General features: G+C 43.4%; 2 protein-coding genes across 2 annotated transcripts; both read left to right on the top strand.

The window, feature by feature from the left end:
* Positions 1–1,459: 1,459 nt before the first annotated feature.
* On the top strand, positions 1,460–22,040 carry LOC309958904 (uncharacterized protein; the record flags this gene model as incomplete). The annotated part of the gene is made up of 2 exons (XM_082835031.1): positions 1,460–3,848; positions 19,636–22,040. 2 exons carry the CDS (start codon positions 1,460–1,462, stop codon positions 22,038–22,040), a joined length of 4,794 nt encoding a protein of 1,597 aa, XP_082691157.1.
* Positions 7,841–10,240, top strand: PCDHB16 (protocadherin beta 16; the record flags this gene model as incomplete). Its single annotated transcript, XM_082836874.1, has 1 exon — positions 7,841–10,240. The coding sequence occupies one exon, from the start codon at positions 7,841–7,843 to the stop codon at positions 10,238–10,240; it is 2,400 nt and encodes a 799-aa protein (XP_082693000.1).
* Positions 22,041–22,304: the final 264 nt, after the last annotated feature.

Below are 22,304 nucleotides of genomic sequence, written 5' to 3'. Positions count from 1 at the left end.
AATGGATAGTGGATCTTGTTTAATCTTGATTCAAACAATCATAACGACTTTGAAATAATTGGAAAAATCTGAATATAGATGGAATATTGAACAATATTAACTTAATTTCTTAGGTGTGGTAAGGGCATTGTAGTGGGTTTTTTAAGACATTAAAAGTTAGAGATTTATAATGAAGTTTTATGGGTAAAAATTTAGTTTGGGATGTGAAAATGTTGGGGAGACAGGGTAAACAATTGTAGCAAAATATCGATAATTGTTCTAGCTAGTTTTGAGTACCTGGGGGTTCATCGTACTATTCTCCTTCATTATGGGGTTTGAAAATTTTCAAAATAAAAGGTTTTTAAAAATTGACACTGTAAAAAGAGAAGAGGACACCCTTCTGAGATACAGAATCATCACTACCATCACAGATTATACATGTATTAGAAAGATTCTCCAGCCTTTCCAGTTTCATCGTTTGATATGATAACTTCATTCTGAAATAATGCTGCTCATGAATTATTCTACCATGTGAATCTTGGGGGTTTTTAAAGTCATGACAATGGATTAATGCAAACTGAGCGACCTGATGGCATCACATTACATGCCTGGTGTGTGTGTGTGTGGGGGGGTTAATCTCTTTCTGCCTCAGTTTCCCCATCTGTAAGGTGAGGAACTCACAGCAGCCCTATGTAGTAAGTACCATTAATATCTCCACCTTAGACAGATGAGAAAACTGAGGCAGAGGTTAAATAACGTGTCCAAGGTTCACAGCTACTAATTATTCCCATAGTTCATGGCAATAAAAGTATATAATTCTGAAAGTTTTCTATGTTATTATATATATTTAAATTTCTGCATATAGTCTTTCTTCTCAGGCAAACTGTTACATAAATATTTTCTTTTTGCTACAAACGCAATTAGCATTATTGAAAGTAGTCTGTACTAATATCATTTCTCCTGTATGGCCCTCAGACAATTGCCTCAACCTTAAGGTTCAGAGATAGTAAAAATAGTATTGTAGCCTTACATAGCTCGGTGATACGTACTGGCAAGAGTTGGGAACATTGGGGAGTTCCCTGGTGGTCCCGGCTTCAGTCCCTGGTCGGGGAACTGAGATCCCGCAAGCCACGCGGCTCAGCCAAAATTTTAAAAAGCAAAACAAAAAGAGCTGGGAACATTGCATCCATTTTCAACCCAGAAAATGTAAGATTCTCTGAGGACGCGTGGTGGCGCTGCACGATAAGGTACAAACCGGAACCGCAGCTGCGTCTCCATTAACAGGCAAAACTCAACAGCAGAGCCTGGAAGCCCATGAGAAGCTTGGATGCCACAGAAGGAGGACTGGGTCCTCTGTAAAGGACTACTCACTGGAATATTTCTGAAGTACCTTGTGGAATAACTACAGTCTCAGAAACGTACTGAGGCCTTTACAGCTCAGCGGAACCACCCTCGCCAGAGGCTATACCGAGCAAGAACAATGGAGGTTGGCAGGAAGCTCATTTGCAGACAAAGGCAAGTCTTTTTCTTCTTTTTCTTCTTGGGCTTAGCTCAGGCGGGCTCTGAATTTAGGCGTTATTCTGTGGTGGAGGAAACTGAAGGGAGCTCTTTGGTAACCAATTTAGCAAAAGACCTGGGTCTGGGGCAGGGGGAACTTTCCAGGCGGGGAGCTAGGGTCATTTCCAAAGGAAACAAACTGTATCTGCAGCTCGATCAGGAGACTGGGGATTTACTGCTAAATGAGAAACTGGACCGCGAAGAACTGTGTGGTCAGACAGAGCCCTGTATGCTGCGTTTCCAGGTGTTGCTAGAGAATCCCTTAGAGTTTTTTCAAGCTGAGCTACAGGTAATAGACATAAATGACCATGCTCCGGTGTTCATGGACAGAGATATGTTGCTAAAAATATCAGAGAGCAGTCCTCCTGGGACTAAGTTTCCTCTGAAGAACGCTCAGGACATGGATGTAGGCCGAAACAATATTGAAAACTATACCATCAGTCCCAACTCCTATTTCCGGGTCCTCACCCGCAAACGCAGCGATGGCAGGAAATATCCGGAACTTGTGCTGGACAAAGTGCTGGATCGGGAGGAGGAACCTGAGCTCAGGTTAACCCTCACTGCTCAGGATGGCGGTTCTCCACCCCGGTTTGGCACTGCTCAGGTCTCCATCGAAGTCATGGACATCAACGATAATGCCCCTGAATTTGAGCCGCCTTTCTATAGGGTTCAGATCCCCGAGGACAGTCCCATAGGCTACCTGATTGTCAAAGTCTCTGCTACGGATATAGACATAGGAGTCAATAGAGAGATTTCCTATTCACTTTTCCAGGCTTCAGAAGAGATTAGCAAAACCTTTGAGATCAACGCCATGACAGGAGAAATTCGACTGAAAAAACAACTTGATTTCGAAACAACTCAGTCTTATGAGGTCAATATCGAGGCCAGAGATACTGGAAGTCTTTCTGGGAAATGCACCGTTCTGACTCAAGTCATGGATGTGAACGACAATGCTCCAGAAGTCACCATGTCTGCACTTACCAGGCAGATCCCCGAGAACTCTCCTGAGACTGTGGTTGCAGTTTTCAGTGTTTCAGATCTTGATTCTGAAGAGAATGGGAAAATAAGTTGCTACATTCAGGACGATCTACCTTTTTTCCTTAAATCTTCCATGGAAAACTTTTATACCCTAGTAACAGAGAGACCGCTAGACAGAGAGACCAGAGCAGAATACAACGTCACCATCACCGTCACGGACTCGGGGACACCCAGGCTGAAAACCGAGCACAACATAACCGTGCTGGTGTCCGACGTCAACGACAACGCCCCCGCCTTCACCCAGACCTCCTACACCCTGTCCGTCCGCGAGAACAACAGCCCCGCCCTGCATATCGGCAGCGTCCGCGCCACAGACAGAGACGCGGGCGCCAACGCCCAGGTCACCTACTCGCTGCTGCCGCCCCTCGACGCGCACGTGCCCCTGGCCTCCCTGGTGTCCATCAACCCGGACAACGGCCACCTGTTCGCCCTGAGGTCCCTGGACTACGAGGCCCTGCGTGCCTTCGAGTTCCGCGTGAGCGCCGCCGACCGCGGTTCGCCCGCGCTCAGCAGCCAGGCGCTGGTGCGCGTGCTCGTAGCGGACGACAACGACAACGCGCCCTTCGTGCTGTACCCACTGCAGAACGCCTCGGCGCCCTGCACTGAGCTGGTGCCCAGGGCGGCCGAGGCGGGTTACCTGGTGACCAAGGTGGTGGCGGTGGACGGCGACTCGGGCCAGAACGCCTGGCTGTCGTACCAGCTGCTCAAGGCCACGGAGCCCGGCCTGTTCGGCGTGTGGGCGCACAACGGCGAGGTGCGCACGGCCCGGCTGCTGAGCGAGCGCGACGCGGCCAAGCACAGGCTGGTGGTGCTGGTCAAGGACAACGGCGAGCCGCCGCTCTCGGCCAGCGTCACGCTGCACGTGCTGCTGGTGGACGGCTTCTCGCGGCCATACCTGCCGGCCCCTGAAGCGGAAGCGGCGGACGCGGCCCCGGCCGCCCCTCTCACCGTCTACCTGGTGGTGGCTTTGGCGTCGGTGTCGTCGCTCTTCGTCTTCTCGGTGCTGGTGTTCGTCGCGTTGCGGCTGTGCAGGAGGGGCGGGGCGGCCTCGGTGGGTCGCTGCTCGGTGCCCGAGGGCCACTTTCCGGGCCACCTGGTGGACGTCAGCGGCACGGGGACCCTGTCCCAGAGCTACCAGTACGAGGTGTGTCTGAAGGGGGGCTCTGGGACCAGCGAGTTCAAGTTTCTGAAGCCAATTGTGACCAACTTTCAGGGCCATTCCCCTGGCCCAGATATAGAAGAAACCCCCAACTTTAGGAAAGATTTTGGTTTCAGTATTCAGTGACAGCAATTGTGTTTCACGTTCCATATATTTTAAATTGATGATACTTCAAGGTGATGGTTTTTCTGGCAACCTATCATGAACTTTTAAACTACACTAAACTTGCTTGCAAATTTTGTTTTAAAGAAAGCTATCTTTTCTTCATTACTGTAAGAAGATTAATGGTCCTAAATCTTGCGTCTCAAAACACTGTTGAAGTCAATAAATGTACAGGTTCTTTCTGGCATAGCTTAGAAATGTGTTATGAAAAAAAACAGTGGGAAATTAATTCTATATAATCAGTTATATTTCCTTGAGTTTTTCTTATTAGTTTTTAAACCATTAAGTACATAAGAGCAGTGCTGCACTAACACACTGAAGCATGCCCAATCAGGAAGGAGAGAGAACTGGTACAGTGAGAATTTGGCTCTTACTTTATTCTGCTCTCATAGCACTTTATTCTTATTTTCTCTTATTAATTGTATATTCATTAATATACCAGTGTTAGTTTTAATATAGTTATTGTAATTGCTTTCCAGTTAGTTTCCCTGGTGTAAAAGGGGAGAAAAAGCTACACTGTGTTTATCCAGTGTGATGAAAGGGCATAGTAGGAAATTGGCTTTTCCCACTTGAGAAACATTGGTCATATTGTGACAGAAAATGCAGTAGCTATCCAATCTCCATTCATCTTTTCTTCTTTGGTAACACACTCCAAATTTCATTTAGAGCATTAGTGTGCTTAGTCAAAAGAACGTTTTCCCAGGCTCCTTGGCAGCTAAAACAGGACATTTGACTACATGTATATGCAAATGTTGTTAGAGACTTCCAAGAAGGCCATTAAAAGGGAGGTGACTCATCTAGGAAGGGGTCCCTTTTTGTCCTTCTCTACCTGCTTCTTGCTGCTTGGAATGTGGGAGTCTTGGTTGGAACACAATCAGTCATATTGAGCCATAAAGCAACACTAAGGATGGAAATAATGGACCAAGACAATCAGTATAGAATAAACTGATTGATGAGGACCCCTGATAATCACAGTTACCATGTCATCCCTGGATTGCTCACTTCTGAGCTTTTTTTACATAAGAAATAAAGGAACTTCTATCTCATTTAAGCCACCATCATTTTAGTTTTGTGCTACCTCCAGTGGAATCCAATCCTAATGCTTTCACAGTAAGACTTTTTGTTAAAATGTTATATAATACGGTAAAATGGACAGATCTTAAGTGTGTAGTTTGATCTAATTGATCTTTGTCAAGTTTTCCTTGATTTCTAATTTACTTAAGAGTACAGAGTGCTTTACATTCATTATCTTTTTAATCCTCTGCCAAACCCTAAGGAAGTTGGCATGTTATTTCCTCTTTTACTTGTTCACAATTCTGAAGTAATAAAAGGAAAAATTTGGAATATATTCTAAGTCTACTTGAATGGAATGTTCCAGTTCTTAACCAGTACGCTATCACAGCAGGCATTAACTGGTGGCATTGTCTTCCTAACCAAGGAAGTGAAATCCTTCTATTGCATGAATTGAACTCCTATATAGAAATGTAACTTTTAGTCTGTAGCTTGATTTTGTTTCTATACCAGAGATCACACTGCTCTGGACCAATAAACCCAAAGTTCTTACAGAAGCACTGACCTAAGTAAGCTGGGTCGAGTACCACAATTGACCTTCATCATGATCTTATCAGCCTGATTACCTTCCTGTACCTTCTCAACATATCACATTCATAATTGCAGAAATGAAGGCCTTAAACAGGGAGTAGAATTACCCTATGGTTGTATTTCTTGAGTTTTTTTGTACTATTCCTTCAGTCTTTTTCTCTCAGTCCTAATATATATTTTCTCTTTTTTTTGAAAGTTTATTATATACATTCTGTAAGTCCCTTGTTCAAATTAAATATACTGTATTCATTTTAGCGCACTATTTATTTGAAAGCAGTTGCTATTCTAGTATTAGCTCTAAATGAAATAACTAATTTCAGAAAAGTATAGGCAATGATGTGGAGGAATTTTTATCACTAAATAATTTAGAGATTCTGGAAATTAAATAGAAATAAAGATGATAGGCTCCAGTTATTTTCTATTAAAACTAACCATATGTCTTTGACAACGCCTCTTAAAAATTATGCTGAAAAAAGATTTAGAGGGTCATAAATGACTTTATTCTGAAAGGATGGCTCACAAGAGCCGAATCAGACATTCTTCAGCATTTGCTGTGATAATCCAATTTTGTACAGTGATGAATTTTTGTTGACTCAGATGCTGGGTGCATGAAATTTCATGCTTATGTATTCATTTTCTATTTCTACTATTAAAAATTATCACAAACTTGGTTGCTTAAAACAATAAAAATGCACTACTATATAGTTCTGTAGATCTGATGTCTGATATGGGTATGACTGGGTTAAATTCAAGATGTCACCAGGGGTGCATTCTCTTCTGGTGACTCTAGAGGAGAATCTATTTCTTTCTCTTCTCCAGCTTCTAGATGCTGCCTACAGTACTTGACTCATGGCCCCTTTCATCCATCTTCAAAGGCAGCAACATTGTTTCTCTTAGTCCACTTCTTCTGTAATCACAGAGGGGTGTAATCACCCCTCTGACCATAGCCAGGAAAGGTTCTGTCCCTCCCAGATAATCCAGGATAACCTACCCCCGACAAGGTCCTCAATTTACTTATATCTGTGAATTCTCTTTTGCCATGTAAGATAACATATTTACAGATTTGGGGAATTAGGGCATGAACATCTTTCGGTGGGTGGCCATTATTCTGCCTACCGCAGGTAGCTTGGAAGAAAATTATCTGGTCTAGCAGGACGACCTGTGGCCAAAGGAAGGCATACAAAGACCTTTATAACAGAAGTTTAGACCCCATTGATTGAATGCTTTAACCCCAGACAAGGTATTTATCAAAAATTGTTCTACAGATTGTTAACAAAAACACTGGATTTATAAAAACATTATGAATCTTTACTGGAATTCAATTTAAATTTTAAAAATGGAAAATCTGAACTAAAGAGTATTTTGGGGTTTTTTTAGATGATGAAAATGTTCTAAAATTGACTGTGGTGATGGATGCACTACTCTGTGAATATACTAAAAGTCACTGAATTGTAGACTTTAAACGAGTGAATTGTATGGTATGTGAATTACATCTCATTAAACCTGTCTTTTAAAAGGAATAAAACAGAAATTATTCTTGTCATGATAAAAAAAAATCCCCAAACATGGCAGGCCTAACCCTTAGACTGCCTTTTTGGGAAATAACTTTCCAATAATTTGAAAGTTTCAAAAACACATGTCCTCAGGCTTAGGTGTTGGAAAGAAGAGGAAGTAATCTACTCTTTAATAAGGCGTTGATAAAATACTCTCTTTAGAACCATCACTGATTGCATTTTTGCAGTGTCCACTCATCTGTAATTCTATAACATGTACCATGAAAATAATGTACTTGTGAAACTGTTCCCATATTATTTCAGAAATATTTTTCTTCTAAATTTATATTCTTCTCAGCTTAAATGTTAATTAAATTATTTTATTTAATTATTCACCCTGAACAGCTTTAAACAGTCAACATAATGAAAGTTTGCTCTTAGTACTCTTCCTGTGTAACAACACAGCTCTCTCTGAACTCATAAAAACCACAAGAAAATAGAACTAAGTGTTTCATGTTACAGAACACGGTTGACACAGCCTATGTGTTACATTTAGGAGAATTTTGCATCCAACGTTAAACCAGAAAAGATAAGACATAGTAAGAACGCATGGTGGCGCTGCAGGTTAAGGTGGTGAGAAACAGAATTGCAGACGTAGCTCCAGGATCCAGCCAGTTTCACACTGCCTGGAAGCTGAAGAACAGCTTTCTCAGTCAGAGTACAATGTGCGTGAAACCTCTTTAAAACTGTATTTAGAGACATAGTTCTGACCTGCTATACTGCAGGACCGGACTACCAGGATCCTGGGCATATATGAAGCTCCTGTGAACTCAGTTTTCAGGAAAGAGCAATGGAGATTGGATGGATGCACAATCCGAGACAAAGGCAAGTCCTAGTTTTCTTTGTTTTGCTGAGCATGTATGGGGCGAGCGCAGAGTTGGGGCCCTATTCAGTAGTGGAAGAAACAGAAAGAGGCTCCTTTGTGGCAAATGTAGGAAAAGACCTGGGGCTGGGGTTGACAGAGATGTCCACCCGCGGTGCCCGGATCATTTCCCAGTGGAACAAAGAGCATTTGCAGCTCAAGGTTCAGACTGGGGATTTGCTCATAAATGACAAACTAGATCGAGAGAAGCTATGCGGTCCGAGTGAGCCTTGCATACTACATTTCCAAGTATTAATGGAAAAACCGTTAGAGATATTTCAGGCAGAACTGAGAGTGAAAGACATAAATGACCATTCCCCCGTGTTCACTGAAAGAGAAATGTTTCTAAAAATACCGGAAAACAGTCCTATAGGAATTTCATTCCCTCTGAGTAATGCTCTGGACTTGGATGTAGGCAGCAACAATGTTCAGAACTATAAAATCAGCCCCAACTCCCATTTCCGGGTTCTAACCCAAAATCGCAGCGATGGCAGAAAATACCCTGAGCTGGTGTTGGACAAAGAGCTGGATCGGGAGGAGGAGCCTGAAATCTCATTAACCCTGACAGCGCTGGATGGCGGCTCTCCGCCTCGGTATGGAACCGCCCAGGTGCGCATTGAAGTGGTGGACATTAACGATAACGCCCCTGAGTTTGAGCAGTCCCTCTACAAGGTGCATATTCCCGAAGACAGCCCCGTAGGCTCCCTGGTTGTCACTGTCTCTGCCAGCGATGTAGACAGTGGAGTCTATGGGAAAATATCATACGCATTCTTTCAGCCTTCAGAAGATATTAGTAAAACTTTGGAGGTAAATCCTATGACAGGTGAAATTCGACTGAGAAAAAAAGTTGATTTTGAAACAGTTCTGTCTTATGAAGTGGACATCAAGGCCACTGATGGGGGAGGTCTTTCAGGAAAATGCACTCTTCTCCTGCAAGTAGTGGATGTGAATGACAATCCTCCAGAAGTGACAGTGTCTGCACTCACCACTCCCATCCCAGAGAACTCCCCTGACATTGTAGTTGCTGTTTTCAGTGTTTCAGATCCTGACTCTGGGAACAATGGGAAAACTATTTCCTCCATCCAGGATGACCTTCCTTTTCTTCTAAAACCTTCAGTCAAGAACTTTTACACCTTAGTAACCCAGAAAACACTAGATAGAGAAGAAAGAGCCGAGTACAACATCACCATCACCGTCACAGATATGGGAACCCCCAGGCTGAAAACCGAGCACAACATAACCGTGCTGGTGTCCGACGTCAACGACAACGCCCCCGCCTTCACCCAGACCTCCTACACCCTGTCCGTCCTCGAGAACAACAGCCCCGCCCTGCACATCGGCAGCGTCCGCGCCACAGACAGAGACGCGGGCGCCAACGCCCAGGTCACCTACTCGCTGCTGCCGCCCGTCGACGCGCACCTGCCCCTGGCCTCCCTGGTGTCCATCAACCCGGACAACGGCCACCTGTTCGCCCTGAGGTCCCTGGACTACGAGGCCCTGCGGGCGTTCGAGTTCCGCGTGGGCGCCGCCGACCGCGGTTCGCCCGCGCTCAGCAGCCAGGCGCTGGTGCGCGTGCTCGTGGCGGACGACAACGACAACGCGCCCTTCGTGCTGTACCCGCTGCAGAACGCCTCGGCGCCCTGCACCGAGCTGGTGCCCAGGGCGGCCGAGGCGGGTTACCTGGTGACCAAGGTGGTGGCGGTGGACGGCGACTCGGGCCAGAACGCCTGGCTGTCGTACCAGCTGCTCAAGGCCACGGAGCCCGGCCTCTTCGGCGTGTGGGCGCACAACGGCGAGGTGCGCACGGCCCGGCTGCTGAGCGAGCGCGACGCGGCCAAGCACAGGCTGGTGGTGCTGGTCAAGGACAACGGCGAGCCGCCGCTCTCGGCCAGCGTCACGCTGCACGTGCTGCTGGTGGACGGCTTCTCGCAGCCCTACCTGCCGGCCCCGGAAGCGGAAGCGGCGGACGCGGCCCCGGCCGCCCCGCTCACCGTCTACCTGGTGGTCGCCTTGGCGTCGGTGTCGTCGCTCTTCGTCTTCTCGGTGCTGGTGTTCGTCGCGGTGCGGCTGTGCAGGAGGGGCGGGGCGGCCTCGGTGGGTCGCTGCTCGGTGCCCGAGGGCCCCTTTCCGGGCCACCTGGTGGACGTCAGCGGCACGGGGACCCTGTCCCAGAGCTACCAGTACGAGGTGTGTCTGACGGGAGGCTCTGAGAGTAATGAGTTCAAATTCTTGAAGCCGATTCTCCCCAACCTCCCGCCCCAATGCCCTGGGAAAGAAATAGAAGAAAATCGTACCTTCTACAACAGCTTTGGGTTCAATATTCAGTGACCATAATTAACTTTTATATCTCATAGGTATGTTGTTTTGTGGCACTTCCATACCAACATTATTTCCCCCAAAATGTGTGTGTTTGAAGTTGTACTGATGTTACTTTTATATTTTCGCATGTTCTCCCCACCTTTACTTTTAAGTGAATGTTTATCTTTACCTGTGGTTGTAGTTAGATAGCAATTTATTCTCTAACCAAGGAGGTCTTAATTTGTAATTAATTTGCCTCCTTAAATAATAACACCAAATCAGTTTTTGCTCATGGCCCTCTCTCCAGTTGAACTTTCATTCACAATTATGCTTATGATAAAATAAAGCAGACCACTTTCAAAGTATTTCAAGGGTTCAAGTATTTCTTCATTTTCTTTCTTTCTTGCGGTTTTTCTTGTGGTTGAATAATGGTTGCTATTCAGAAATGTCATTCTTTCTTTAAATTCACCACTGTTTTAGTTAACATTTTAAAATGTTTATTACTGCTGAAAATATACCTGAAAAATCATGTCCTATGATACAATCATAAACACCTTGTTAGAATGGGGCAGAAGGCAATTTTCTTAGTGTCTCTTCTTTACTCATCCTGGAGGGTTATTCTGAAGACACATTAATATTGTGGCCACCCACAGAATACTGGAATATGAAGTTATAATTTTCCAGATGTCTCATTAATGTTACAAAGGTATGATGCAACCTAGTTGAATACAGGCTCCCAAGTAATCATTTGTTTATTGTAGAGTGGACTTGTTTGCTAATGTGTATAATTTTTTGCCTCCTGTGTTATCCCAGAATTTAATATATATACACTGGGCACTAATTTTCAAACTTTAAAAAATCACAGGCAACTGAAAAATTATATTGTATATATTATATAACATACATGTTTTATATGAAAGAAATGTTTTGTGAACAGTGCTTAGCTTTTTTGTGATACAATCTGAAATTGCCTGTATTATTCCATTCTGTTTAATCTTCAAATGTGGTCATGATCCACTAAATTGATTTCATGACCTACTAATGGGTAGCAATCCAAAGTTTCAAAACCACTTTTCTCAGATATTTGTAGAGTACTGAAAAGTATGAAAAGATAGTCCTTTAACATTCTAATTTTCGAACTTTTTTCAAGTCATTGTAGGAGGAAGTTTTGTTTCATGCTGTACAAGCACCAACCAACCACTCTTGCCTTTAGTAACCTGACTATATTACAGAAGAGAAAGCCTTCATTGTTGGGGGAGGATCTTTCCAATGAATTTCATCAAAAAGTCTAAAGTCTGTGTGTTGTGGAAGGAAAATGTAGATGAGCAAAATAAGTAAGGGTATAGAAGGAAAGGAAGTGTGTGTGTGAGAGAGAGAGTAGGCATGAGAAAGAGGAGGTGCATGAGGGTGAGTAAAATGATTGCTTTTATGCCTGAGGTGGGACCACAGACTGGAGTCAATGCCACGCACTGCCTCTTGAAGATATTCTAATCTTAACATTATAGAGGGACTGGGTATTAGTCAGTTAATAATGCCTGGAAGTCAAACCTCTTGCTCTAACATATCCAAAATAATCTAATGTTTACAGCCCTTGAATGCTAAATTTTCACCACCAGTTCTTTTGAACTGTGTGGACTAATTAATTACTCTTTGAATTCAAGAAAAATGGAGGGAACAAAAGTCTCTCCATGCAGGCTAACTAAATTCTAATTTTCTATTTTCAGAAGTGGAACTTGGAGTAAGTTCTTCTTCCCTAAATGAAAGCTTCCTTATATAGAGAACAAAAACTCATATTAATTAATCAAAATTAAGTATTAAGGTTACCTCCTGTGTTTACTGTTCTTAGTGGGGAAAAGATGGAGGACTACTAGCTTAAAGAGATATACAGTTATAGCTGTCAACAACCAAGGTGGGAGTGTTCTAGCAGCTTGTTTCCCCAGTAAGCTTGGTCTCTCTCATCTATAATGGGGGAGGGGGAAAGAGCAGTTTAAACAGCTCAGGCAGAAAATCTAACAGGCACAACAGCAGAGAAAAGGACGAGGTACTTGTCCTCTTGCTTAGAGTTTTTCCAGCTATCTGAACAGGAGGACTTGCCTATTTCTGGAAAGAACTATGTGTTTCCTGACTCTAATGGAGAGAGGCCAGGCCTTCAGGAGCTCAGATGCCCAGATATAAGTAAACCAACCAGTTATCTTACAATGTATTGCTAAAAATAGATTTTGCTCTTATGCTTCAGATACCTTATTTATAGTTAAATATAAACCAGTGCATAGGAATCCAACTGTATCAGCCAATTTTATATTAAAGGACTATAAGTTGTCCAATGGGAAGAGGTCACTTACAAAATGGAGATGCAAGAGACTGCTCAGCCTCCCAGAAATGATTTTCTTGAAAACCCTTACCAATAAGAACAAAATAACACTTTAGGTTGGAATTTGCCAAGAGTATGGGAAAGAAAGGACATAAGGACATTTTCACTTACAAACACATTGTTTTCCTCATTTCCTTTCTACTTCAAGTCCCTATCCTACTACTGCATTCCTGCATCCACTGATTAATATAACATGGCCTCTCAGTCCTCTGTTCCAGTTGTCATTAGTGCCTTGGCTACATGCTGTACTTTTTCACTACCCAGAACTGTTCTTTCTATGAAATATGGTTTCAGATCTCTCCCTCTGAGAACACAACCTTCTATGCCTTTAGCCCTCTCATCTTGCTACTCCTATCACATCTTGTCTTTGACCTTGTCATGACCTCCATTCCATGATGCTACTACCACCTATCAACCCCCTCCTGTTTTAATTTCCTTCCCATCCAGCTGACTCCCTGTTTAGCACTCCCAATCACTTCATGCTCATATTCTCAATTCTCTTGTTCAACTTGCCTTCACTCTAGGATTTCCTTCACCACCTGATGAAACTCCACATGAGATGAATATAGTTATCTCTTTTCTCTTACACCCGGGATGCTGCACTCTATAAGACAAACTTAGAAAATTATCAATACTATTGCTACTAAGTTTATCACACCCAAACTTAATTGGGCTTTCAAGATCAAGAAATCTTTTTGTATTTTCCTAATCAGCTTTCTCTTTTATTCTCCATAACAACTACTTCAAACCTACTTATCTTACTTTAAACTATTCACCCTACTACTTACACACCCCTTTTAGCAGACGAACTTGCTTAATACCTTAAAGAGAAAACAGAATCCATCAGATGGGAATTATCTCAATTTCCTGTCCCCAAACCTATACTCTTGATAGCATATGTACTTGGAAAATTTCCTCTGCTGAGGTCCCTTCCACCTAAGTCCAATGCCTTCATATATAGGATCCCTGGATCCTATTTTGACCACTTTCTAGGGGCTTCACATTGATTACATCCTTTCTTGTGTATCTTAATTTTCTGCCTCTTTACTCAATACTGCAAATTAGCATTTAAAAACATTTCTCTAGGCTTAAAAAACCCTCCTGAGTCTAAATTCCCCTCCAGATACCAATCTACTTCTTTCTTTTGCAGCTAAATTTCTCAAAAGGATTGACATTTTTATTTCCTTATCCCTCTCACTTTTCATCCCAGTGAAATCTAATTTTTATCACAACCACTCTACTGAAAACTGCTATTGTAAAGCGCATCAAAGATTTGTGTATAAGTTAGGTAAGGTTACACTACTGAAATAGAGCAGCACAACTACACAGTGGCTTGTAAAAGTATGTATCTCTTTCTTGTACCAGCCACAATGTAAATGATTGGGTAGATAGGGCAGCTTTGCTCCTCATGGTCCTTCTGGAACCAAAATTTGTTCCAAGTAATTCCTCTTACATTCCCTGTTTCAGTGTATAATCTACATGACTTGTAGCTGGGTCACTGCCACATCTGGGTTCTAGCTGGCTAGGAGGGAAGAGACACATACAGATGTCTTCCATTCCAGACCCAGAGGTAGCAAATAAAAATTCTGTTCACAATCTGTGAGAACTTAATTAGCCACACCTAACTACAAGGAAGGCTGAGTCACCATGTGCCTGGGTACAGTTCTATTACTATATAGAAAAGGAGAACAGATTTTGGCAGACATCTATCAGACTCCTCCACAATGACCATCTTCTTAAATCCAATGGACCATTTTAATACTTATTTTTCTTGAGTTTTCTGAAGGATTTGCTACTGTTGATCTTCCTCATCTCCTTGAAATGCTATTTGCTTTTAGTTCGATGATTCTGAACTCTGCATCTTCCTTGTCTTTTTTAAAAAAATGCTTCCTGGGCTTCCCTGCCAATGCAGGGGACACAGGTTCATGCCCCGGTCCAGGAAGATCCCACATGCCGCGGAGCACCTGGGCCCGTGGGCCATGGCGCTGAGCCTGCGCGTCCGGAGCCTGTGCTCCTCAACGGGAGAGGCCACAACAGTGAGAGGCCCATGTACCGCAAAAAAAAATAATAATAAAATGCTTCTTTACCTCTCCTTTAAATGAAGATGTTTCTCAGAGTTCTGTGCTAAGCCTCTTCTATTATTTGACACACTTTTGCTTGGTTCTCGTAGAGATCTCATGGTTTCAAACACCATACACAGGCATACCTCATTTTATTGCACTTTATTGCATTTTGCAGATATTGTGTGTTTTTACAAATTGAAAGTTTTTACAAATTCAAAGCTCTGCAATGAGCATATCTATCGACACCATTTTTCCAAAGCATTTGCTCACTTTATGTCTCTGTGTCACATTTTGGGAATTCTCACAATATTTGAAACTTTTCATTTTATTATATTTGTTATAATAAAACAAATATAATGGTGATCTGTGATCAGTGATCTTTGATGTTACTATTGTAATTGTTTGGGGGGGCACCATGAACTATACCCATATAAGACAGTGAACTTAATAGATAAATGTGTGTTCTGACTGCTCTACCAACTAGATGTTCCCCATCTTTTTCCCTCTCCTTGGGCCTCCCTATTCCCTGAGACACAACAATATTGAAAATAGGCCAGTTAAGGGACTTCCCTGGTGGCGCAGTGGTTAAGAATCCACCTGCCAATGCAGGGGACACGGGTTTGATCCCTGGTCTGGGAGGATCCCACATGCCACGGAGCAACTAAGCCTGTGTGCCACAACTACTAAGCCTGCGCTCTAGAGCCCGCGAGCCACAACTACTGAAACCCACGTGCCTAGAGCCCTGCTCCACAACAAGAGAAGCCACCGCAACGAGAAGCCTGAGAAGCCCGCGTACCTCAACGAAGAGTAGCCCCCGCTCACCGCAACTAGAGAAAGCCCTCACGCAGCAATGAAGACCCAACTCAGCCAAAAATAAAATAAATTAATTAAAAATTTTTTTTAAAAATAGGCCAGTTAATAATCCTACAATTTGCCTTAAGTGTTCAAGTGAAAGGAAGAGTCACATGTCTCTCACCTTAAATCAAAAGACAGAAATGATTAAACTTAGTGGAAAAGGCATGCTGAAAGCCAAGACAAGCTGAAAGCTAGGCCTCCTGCACCAAACAGCCAAGTGTGAATGCAAAGGACAAGTTCTTGAAGGAAATTAAGAGTGCTACTCCAGAGAACACATGAATGATAAAGTGAAACAGCCTATTACTGATATGGAGAAAGTTTTAGTGACCTGGATAGAACATCAAACCAGATACAACATTGCTTTAAGACAAAGCTTAATACAGAACAAGGCCCCAACTCTCTTCAATTCTATGAAGGCTGAGAGAAGTGAGGAAGAAGTAGAAGAAAAAATTGAAGCTAGCAGAGGCTGGTTCATGAGGTTTAAGGAAAGAAGCTGTCTCTAGGATGAGAAAATGCAAGGTGAAGCAGGTTCTGATGTAGAAGCTGCAGCAAGTTATCAGGAAGATCTAGTTAAGATAATTCATGAAGTTGGCTACACTACATCACAGATTTTCAATGTCAATGAAATAGTCTTAATATGGAAGAAGATGCCATATAGGGCTTTCATAGCTAGAGAGTAGAAGTAGGCGCCTTGCTTCAAAGTTTCAAAGGACAGGCTGACTCTTTTGTTAGGGGCTAATGCCACTGGTGACTTTAAGTTGAAGCCAATGCTTATTGACCATTACGAAAATCCTAGGGCCCTTAAGAATTATGCTAAAGCTACTCCGCCTGTGCTCTTTAAACTGAACAACAAAGCCTGGGTAACAGCACACTTGTTTACAACATAGTTTACTGAGTATTTTAAGCCCACTGTTGAGATCTAGTGCTCAGAAAAAGATTCCTTTCAAAATATTACTGCTCATCGACAATGCATCTGGTCACCCAAGAGCTCTGATGGAGATGTACAACCAGATTAATGTTGTTTTCATGCCTGCTAACACAACATCCATTCTGCAGCCCATGGATCAAGGAATCATTTTGACTTTCAAGTCTTACTATTTAAGAAATAAATATCATAAGGCTTTGGCTGCCAAAGATAGTGATTTCTCTAATGGATCTGGGCAAAGGAAACTGAAAACCTTTTGGAACAGATTCACCATTCTGGATGCCATTAGAAATTCATGATTCATGGGAAGAGATCAAAATATCAATATTAAAGAGTTTGGAAGAAATTGATTTCAACCCTCATGACTTTGAGGGGTTCAAGACTTCAGTGGAGGAAGTAACTTCAGTTGTGGTGGAAATAGCAAGAGAACTAGAATTAGAAGTGAAGCCTGAAGATGTGATTGAACTGCTGCAATCTCATGGTAAAACTTTCTCATGGATGAGGAGTTGCTTCTTATGGATGAGCAAAGAAAGTGGTTTCTTGAGATAAAATCTACTCCTGGGGAAAATGCTGTGAAGATTACTGAAATGACAACAAAGGATTTAGAATATTACATAAACTTAGTTGATAAAGTAGCGGCAGAGTTTGAGAGGATTGACTCCAATTTTGAAAGAAGTTCTACTGTGGGTAAAATGCTATCAAACAGCATTATGTGCTACAGAGACACTGTTCATGAAAGGAAGGCTCCATCGATGCAGCAAACTTCATTGGTGCCTTATTTTAAGAAATTGCCACAGCTACTCCAACCTTCAGCAACCATCATCCTGATCAGTCAGCAGCCATCAACATCAAGGCAAGACCTTCCATCAGCAAAAACATTACGACTTGCTGAAGTCTCAGATGATAGTTAACATTTTTTAGCAATAAAGTATTTTTAAGTTAAGGTATGTACATTTTATTTTTACACATAATGCTATTGCACACTTAATAGATTACAGTATAGTGTAAACATAAGTTTTATATGCACTGGGAAACCAAAAAATTTGTGATTCACTTTATTGAGATACTCGCTTTATTGCAGTGGTCTGGAATGGAACCCAAAATATCTCTGGGGTATGCCTGTACATGCTGATGAATCTCAAAGTCCATATCTCCAGCCCAGATTTGTTTTCTGTTATATATGTACACACACACACACATACATTCCACAGACACTTACCTCAATACCAACATGTCCCAAACTAACTTTATCTTTTTCTATTTCAATCTTGGTTGTTGTTTTTTTCTGCCAGCATTCCCTGTCTTAGTGAATGACGCACTAACCATCAGTACCCAACCCAGAGAGGTGTTCATTATCCTTGAGTCTTTCCACTTTTTCTCCCCATGCAAGCCATCAATCACTGGGTCTTAAATATTTTTATCTTCTAAATATCTTTCTAATCACCCCGCTTCTCCTTATCGACACTAGTATTACCTTCATCCAGGCTACCATCACCTCCTAACTGGTCTCTCTGATTCCAGTTATTCCCCCTGAAACTGATTATCATACTTCAGCCAATTTTGATTTTTCAAAACTGCAGGTATAATTATGTTAATCAACTGTTTAAGATCCTACATTGTATTATAAGTGCCTTTAGGATAAATTTTAAAATGCATGCTATAACTCATATAATTGTTTATGTCCTTACTCTGCTTCTTTCCCCCAACCTCATTTTAACATTCTCCCCCTTCCATGGTTTAAAGCTTGAGGCATATTTAACTTCCCAGTTTCCTTAAAATATCCGTTCAAAACACTTCTCCTGGGCTTCCCTGGTGGCGCAGTGGTTGAGAGTCTGCCTGCCGATGCAGGGGACACGGGTTCGTGCCCCAGTCCGGGAGGATCCCACGTGCCGTGGAGCGGCTGGGCCCGTGAGCCATGGCCGCTGAGTCTGCGCGTCCGGAGCCTGTGCTCCACAACGGGAGAGGCCACAACGGTGAGAGGCCTGCGTACCGCAAAAAAAAAAAAAAAAAAACCTTCTCCTGAATGGCTCCTCCAGATCACAACTTGTAGTTCAATACCTTAGGAAAGGTTTCAGTGATGTCCAAAAATATGGATTAGATTTTACTTATTTTAACAGGCACTTAACAAGCACTTACTAGCCACTTTGTAAAAATTAACTCATTAGATTCCTATGATAATAATCCTACGAGGTAAACACTATTATTACCCCTATTTTACAGTTAAGGAAGCAGAGGTACATAACTTGCCCAAGACTTAAGATAGTGAGTAGGAGAACTAGGATTCTAATGTAGACATTTTGGTTCCAGAATCCATGTTCATAACCACTATGCAATGCTGTCTCCTAGGTATAAGATGTCCGTTCTTGGTATTTATATATTACTATTTACCTGTGCATACATTCTGGCATATTTTAATTACTTGCCTGACAAATTTTCTAGACTGTGAGCTCCATAAAGACGCAGATATGTATTTTTAAAAATATACAAGTGAAAAAAGCAATGACATTACTAACTATAATCGACTGAAATCTATAAGTGTTTACAAGAGTGTAGGGGAGGATATATTTGCAATTACTCAATACCCTGAATAAAAATATCATTTCTTCAGTTCAGGACATTTTAATGGTTCCTCTTGTCGGGCATTCAAAACAGTGATAATTCAGTGCACTTCATGAACCTTGTTTAAATACTGATTCAAACAAACCAACAGTAAAACATATTTTGGAGGAAAATGTGTAAAAACAAACACAGATTGAATATAAATTATATTAAGCTACCAGCACTAAATTTGTAGATTGTGATAGTGGTATAGTATATATTTTTAAAGTCTTTATCTATTACAGATACTTAGTGAAGTATTTAGAGGTAAAAATACGTGATGTCTGGGATTTGCTTTAAAATACTCCAGATGAATTTATGAATTACTTGTTCAAAGAGAAAAAAAAAATTCTACTGAAAAAATTCATAGAGACACATGGTGGCGCTGCAGGATAAGATGAAAAGAGTGCTTCTACAACACTGTGGGCTCCATTATTCACGGGAACAGAGAACATCCAACCCACTGAAAAGAGAGATATTAAGGAGCTTCACCTACAGACCTGCTGGAGGTTTATATACTCTCTAGAAGTTTCCAACTAAAAAAAGAATCAGAGCCTCAGTTTGCAAAATTAGAGCTGAACTTAAATTTTTCTACAAAAGAGGTTTCTTGAAGAAACCATGGAGATCAGAGGGGCACTCGTTCTGCGGAAAAGGCAAGTTCTGTTTATCTTTGTTTTACTGGGATTGTCTCAGGCAGGTCCTGAGTCTGTGCGCTATTCTGTGGCAGAGGAAACAGAAATTGGCTCTTTTGTGGCCAATCTGGCAAGGGATCTGGGGCTTGGGGTGGAGGAGCTCTCTTCGCGGGAGGCGCGGGTAGTGTGTGATGATAATGAAAAGCATTTGCACCTCGATTTGCTGACCGGGGATTTGCTCGTAAATGAGAAACTGGACCGGGAAGAGCTGTGTGACTCCACGGAGCCCTGTGTTCTGCATTTTCAGATGGTACTGGAAAACCCTTTACAGTTTTTTCGGGCTGAGCTGCATATCAAAGATATAAATGATCACTCCCCTACATTTCTTGACAAGGAAATAGTTATTAAAATATCAGAGAGTACCATTATTGGAACCACATTCCTAATGGAGAGTGCCCAAGATTTGGATGTAGGAAGCAACAGTCTCCAAAACTACACAGTTAGCCCGAATTCTCATTTCCACATTAAAATTCAAGACAGTGGTGATGGAAAGATATACCCTGAACTAGTCCTGCACAGAGCGTTGGACCATGAGGAGGAGCCTGAGCTCAGATTAACACTCATAGCACTGGATGGTGGATCCCCGCCCAGGTCTGGGACAACTTTGGTCCTCATCAAGGTCTTGGACATCAATGACAATGCCCCAGAGTTTCCTCAGAGGCTCTACGAGGTGCAGGTCCTGGAGGACACACCTGTTGGCTCTTGGATTATCACCATTTCTGCTAAGGATTTGGATGCAGGAAACTATGGGAAAATATCTTACACATTTTTTCATGCATCAGAAGATATTCGTAAAACATTTGAAATCAATCCACTATCTGGGGAAGTTCATTTGCGATCACACTTGGACTTTGAAGCAATACAGTCACACATTATAAATATTCAGGCAACAGATGGTGGGGGTCTTTCGGAAGAATGCACTCTTCTGGTTAAAGTAATAGATATAAATGACAATCCACCAGAAGTGACCATGTCATCAATTACAAAGATAATTCCAGAGAACGCCTCAGAGACCCTTGTGGCTCTTTTTAGTGTCCGAGACCAAGACGCTGGGGAAAATGGGAGGGTCGTTTGCTCTATTCAAGATGACCTCCCATTTTTTCTGAAACGGACCTTCAAGAACTTTTTCACTCTAGTTGCAGAAAAAGCACTGGACAGAGAGGAAAGAGCTGAGTACAACATCACCATCACCGTCACAGATATGGGAACCCCCAGGCTGAAAACCGAGCACAACATAACCGTGCTGGTGTCCGACGTCAACGACAACGCCCCCGCCTTCACCCAGACCTCCTACACCCTGTCCGTCCGCGAGAACAACAGTCCCGCCCTGCACATCGGCAGCGTCCGCGCCACAGACAGAGACGCGGGCGCCAACGCCCAGGTCACCTACTCGCTGCTGCCGCCCCTCGACGCGCCCGTGCCCCTGGCCTCCCTGGTGTCCATCAACCCGGACAACGGCCACCTGTTCGCCCTGAGGTCCCTGGACTACGAGGCCCTGCGGGCGTTCGAGTTCCGCGTGGGCGCCGCCGACCGCGGTTCGCCCGCGCTCAGCAGCCAGGCGCTGGTGCGCGTGCTCGTGGCGGACGACAACGACAACGCGCCCTTCGTGCTGTACCCGCTGCAGAACGCCTCGGCGCCCTGCACCGAGCTGGTGCCCAGGGCAGCCGAGGCGGGCTACCTGGTGACCAAGGTGGTGGCGGTGGACGGCGACTCGGGCCAGAACGCCTGGCTGTCGTACCAGCTGCTCAAGGCCACGGAGCCCGGCCTCTTCGGCGTGTGGGCGCACAACGGCGAGGTGCGCACGGCCCGGCTGCTGAGCGAGCGCGACGCGGCCAAGCACAGGCTGCTGGTGCTGGTCAAGGACAACGGCGAGCCGCCGCTCTCGGCCAGCGTCACGCTGCACGTGCTGCTGGTGGACGGCTTCTCGCAGCCCTACCTGCCGGCATCCGAAGCGGAAGCGGCGGACGCGGCCCCGGCCGCCCCTCTCACCGTCTACCTGGTGGTGGCCTTGGCGTCGGTGTCGTCGCTCTTCGTCTTCTCGGTGCTGCTGTTCGTCGCGGTGCGGCTGTGCAGGAGGGGCGGGACGGCCTCGGTGGGTCGCTGCTCGGTGCCCGAGGGCCCCTTTCCGGGCCACCTGGTGGACGTCAGCGGCACGGGGACCCTGTCCCAGAGCTACCAGTACGAGGTGTGTCTCAAGGGAGGTACTGGGACGAATGAGTTTAAATTTCTGAAGCCGATTATCCCTAATCTTCCAGTCCAAGACACTGGTAGGCATATAGGAGAAAATGAGAACTTTAGGAATAGCGTTGGATTCAACATTCAATAAAATAATTTACTTTAAACTTCTAATATTTTGTCATTCTTGGCAAACTGTGGATCTATTTTGTCAATCTGTAATAGATTTTACGTTGGACGGTAGTTGCATGCATTATCATTCCTCATGTTCTCCTCACAGTTGCTTTAAAAATCTTTATTTGTGGCTATAATGACATGGAAAAATAATCTGTGTTCTGCTTTTTCATATATTTGGTCAAAATGTCATATTAATGGAGTTATTGCTAATTTTTTGTTCTGATAATGGCATAGTTAT

The sequence above is a fragment of the Leucopleurus acutus genome (assembly GCF_964270905.1).
Source record: "Leucopleurus acutus genome assembly, chromosome: 3".
Classification (NCBI taxonomy): Eukaryota; Metazoa; Chordata; class Mammalia; order Artiodactyla; family Delphinidae; genus Leucopleurus; species Leucopleurus acutus.
Note: the sequence above shows the minus strand (reverse complement) of the source record. Positions and strands in the feature narration are given on the sequence as shown.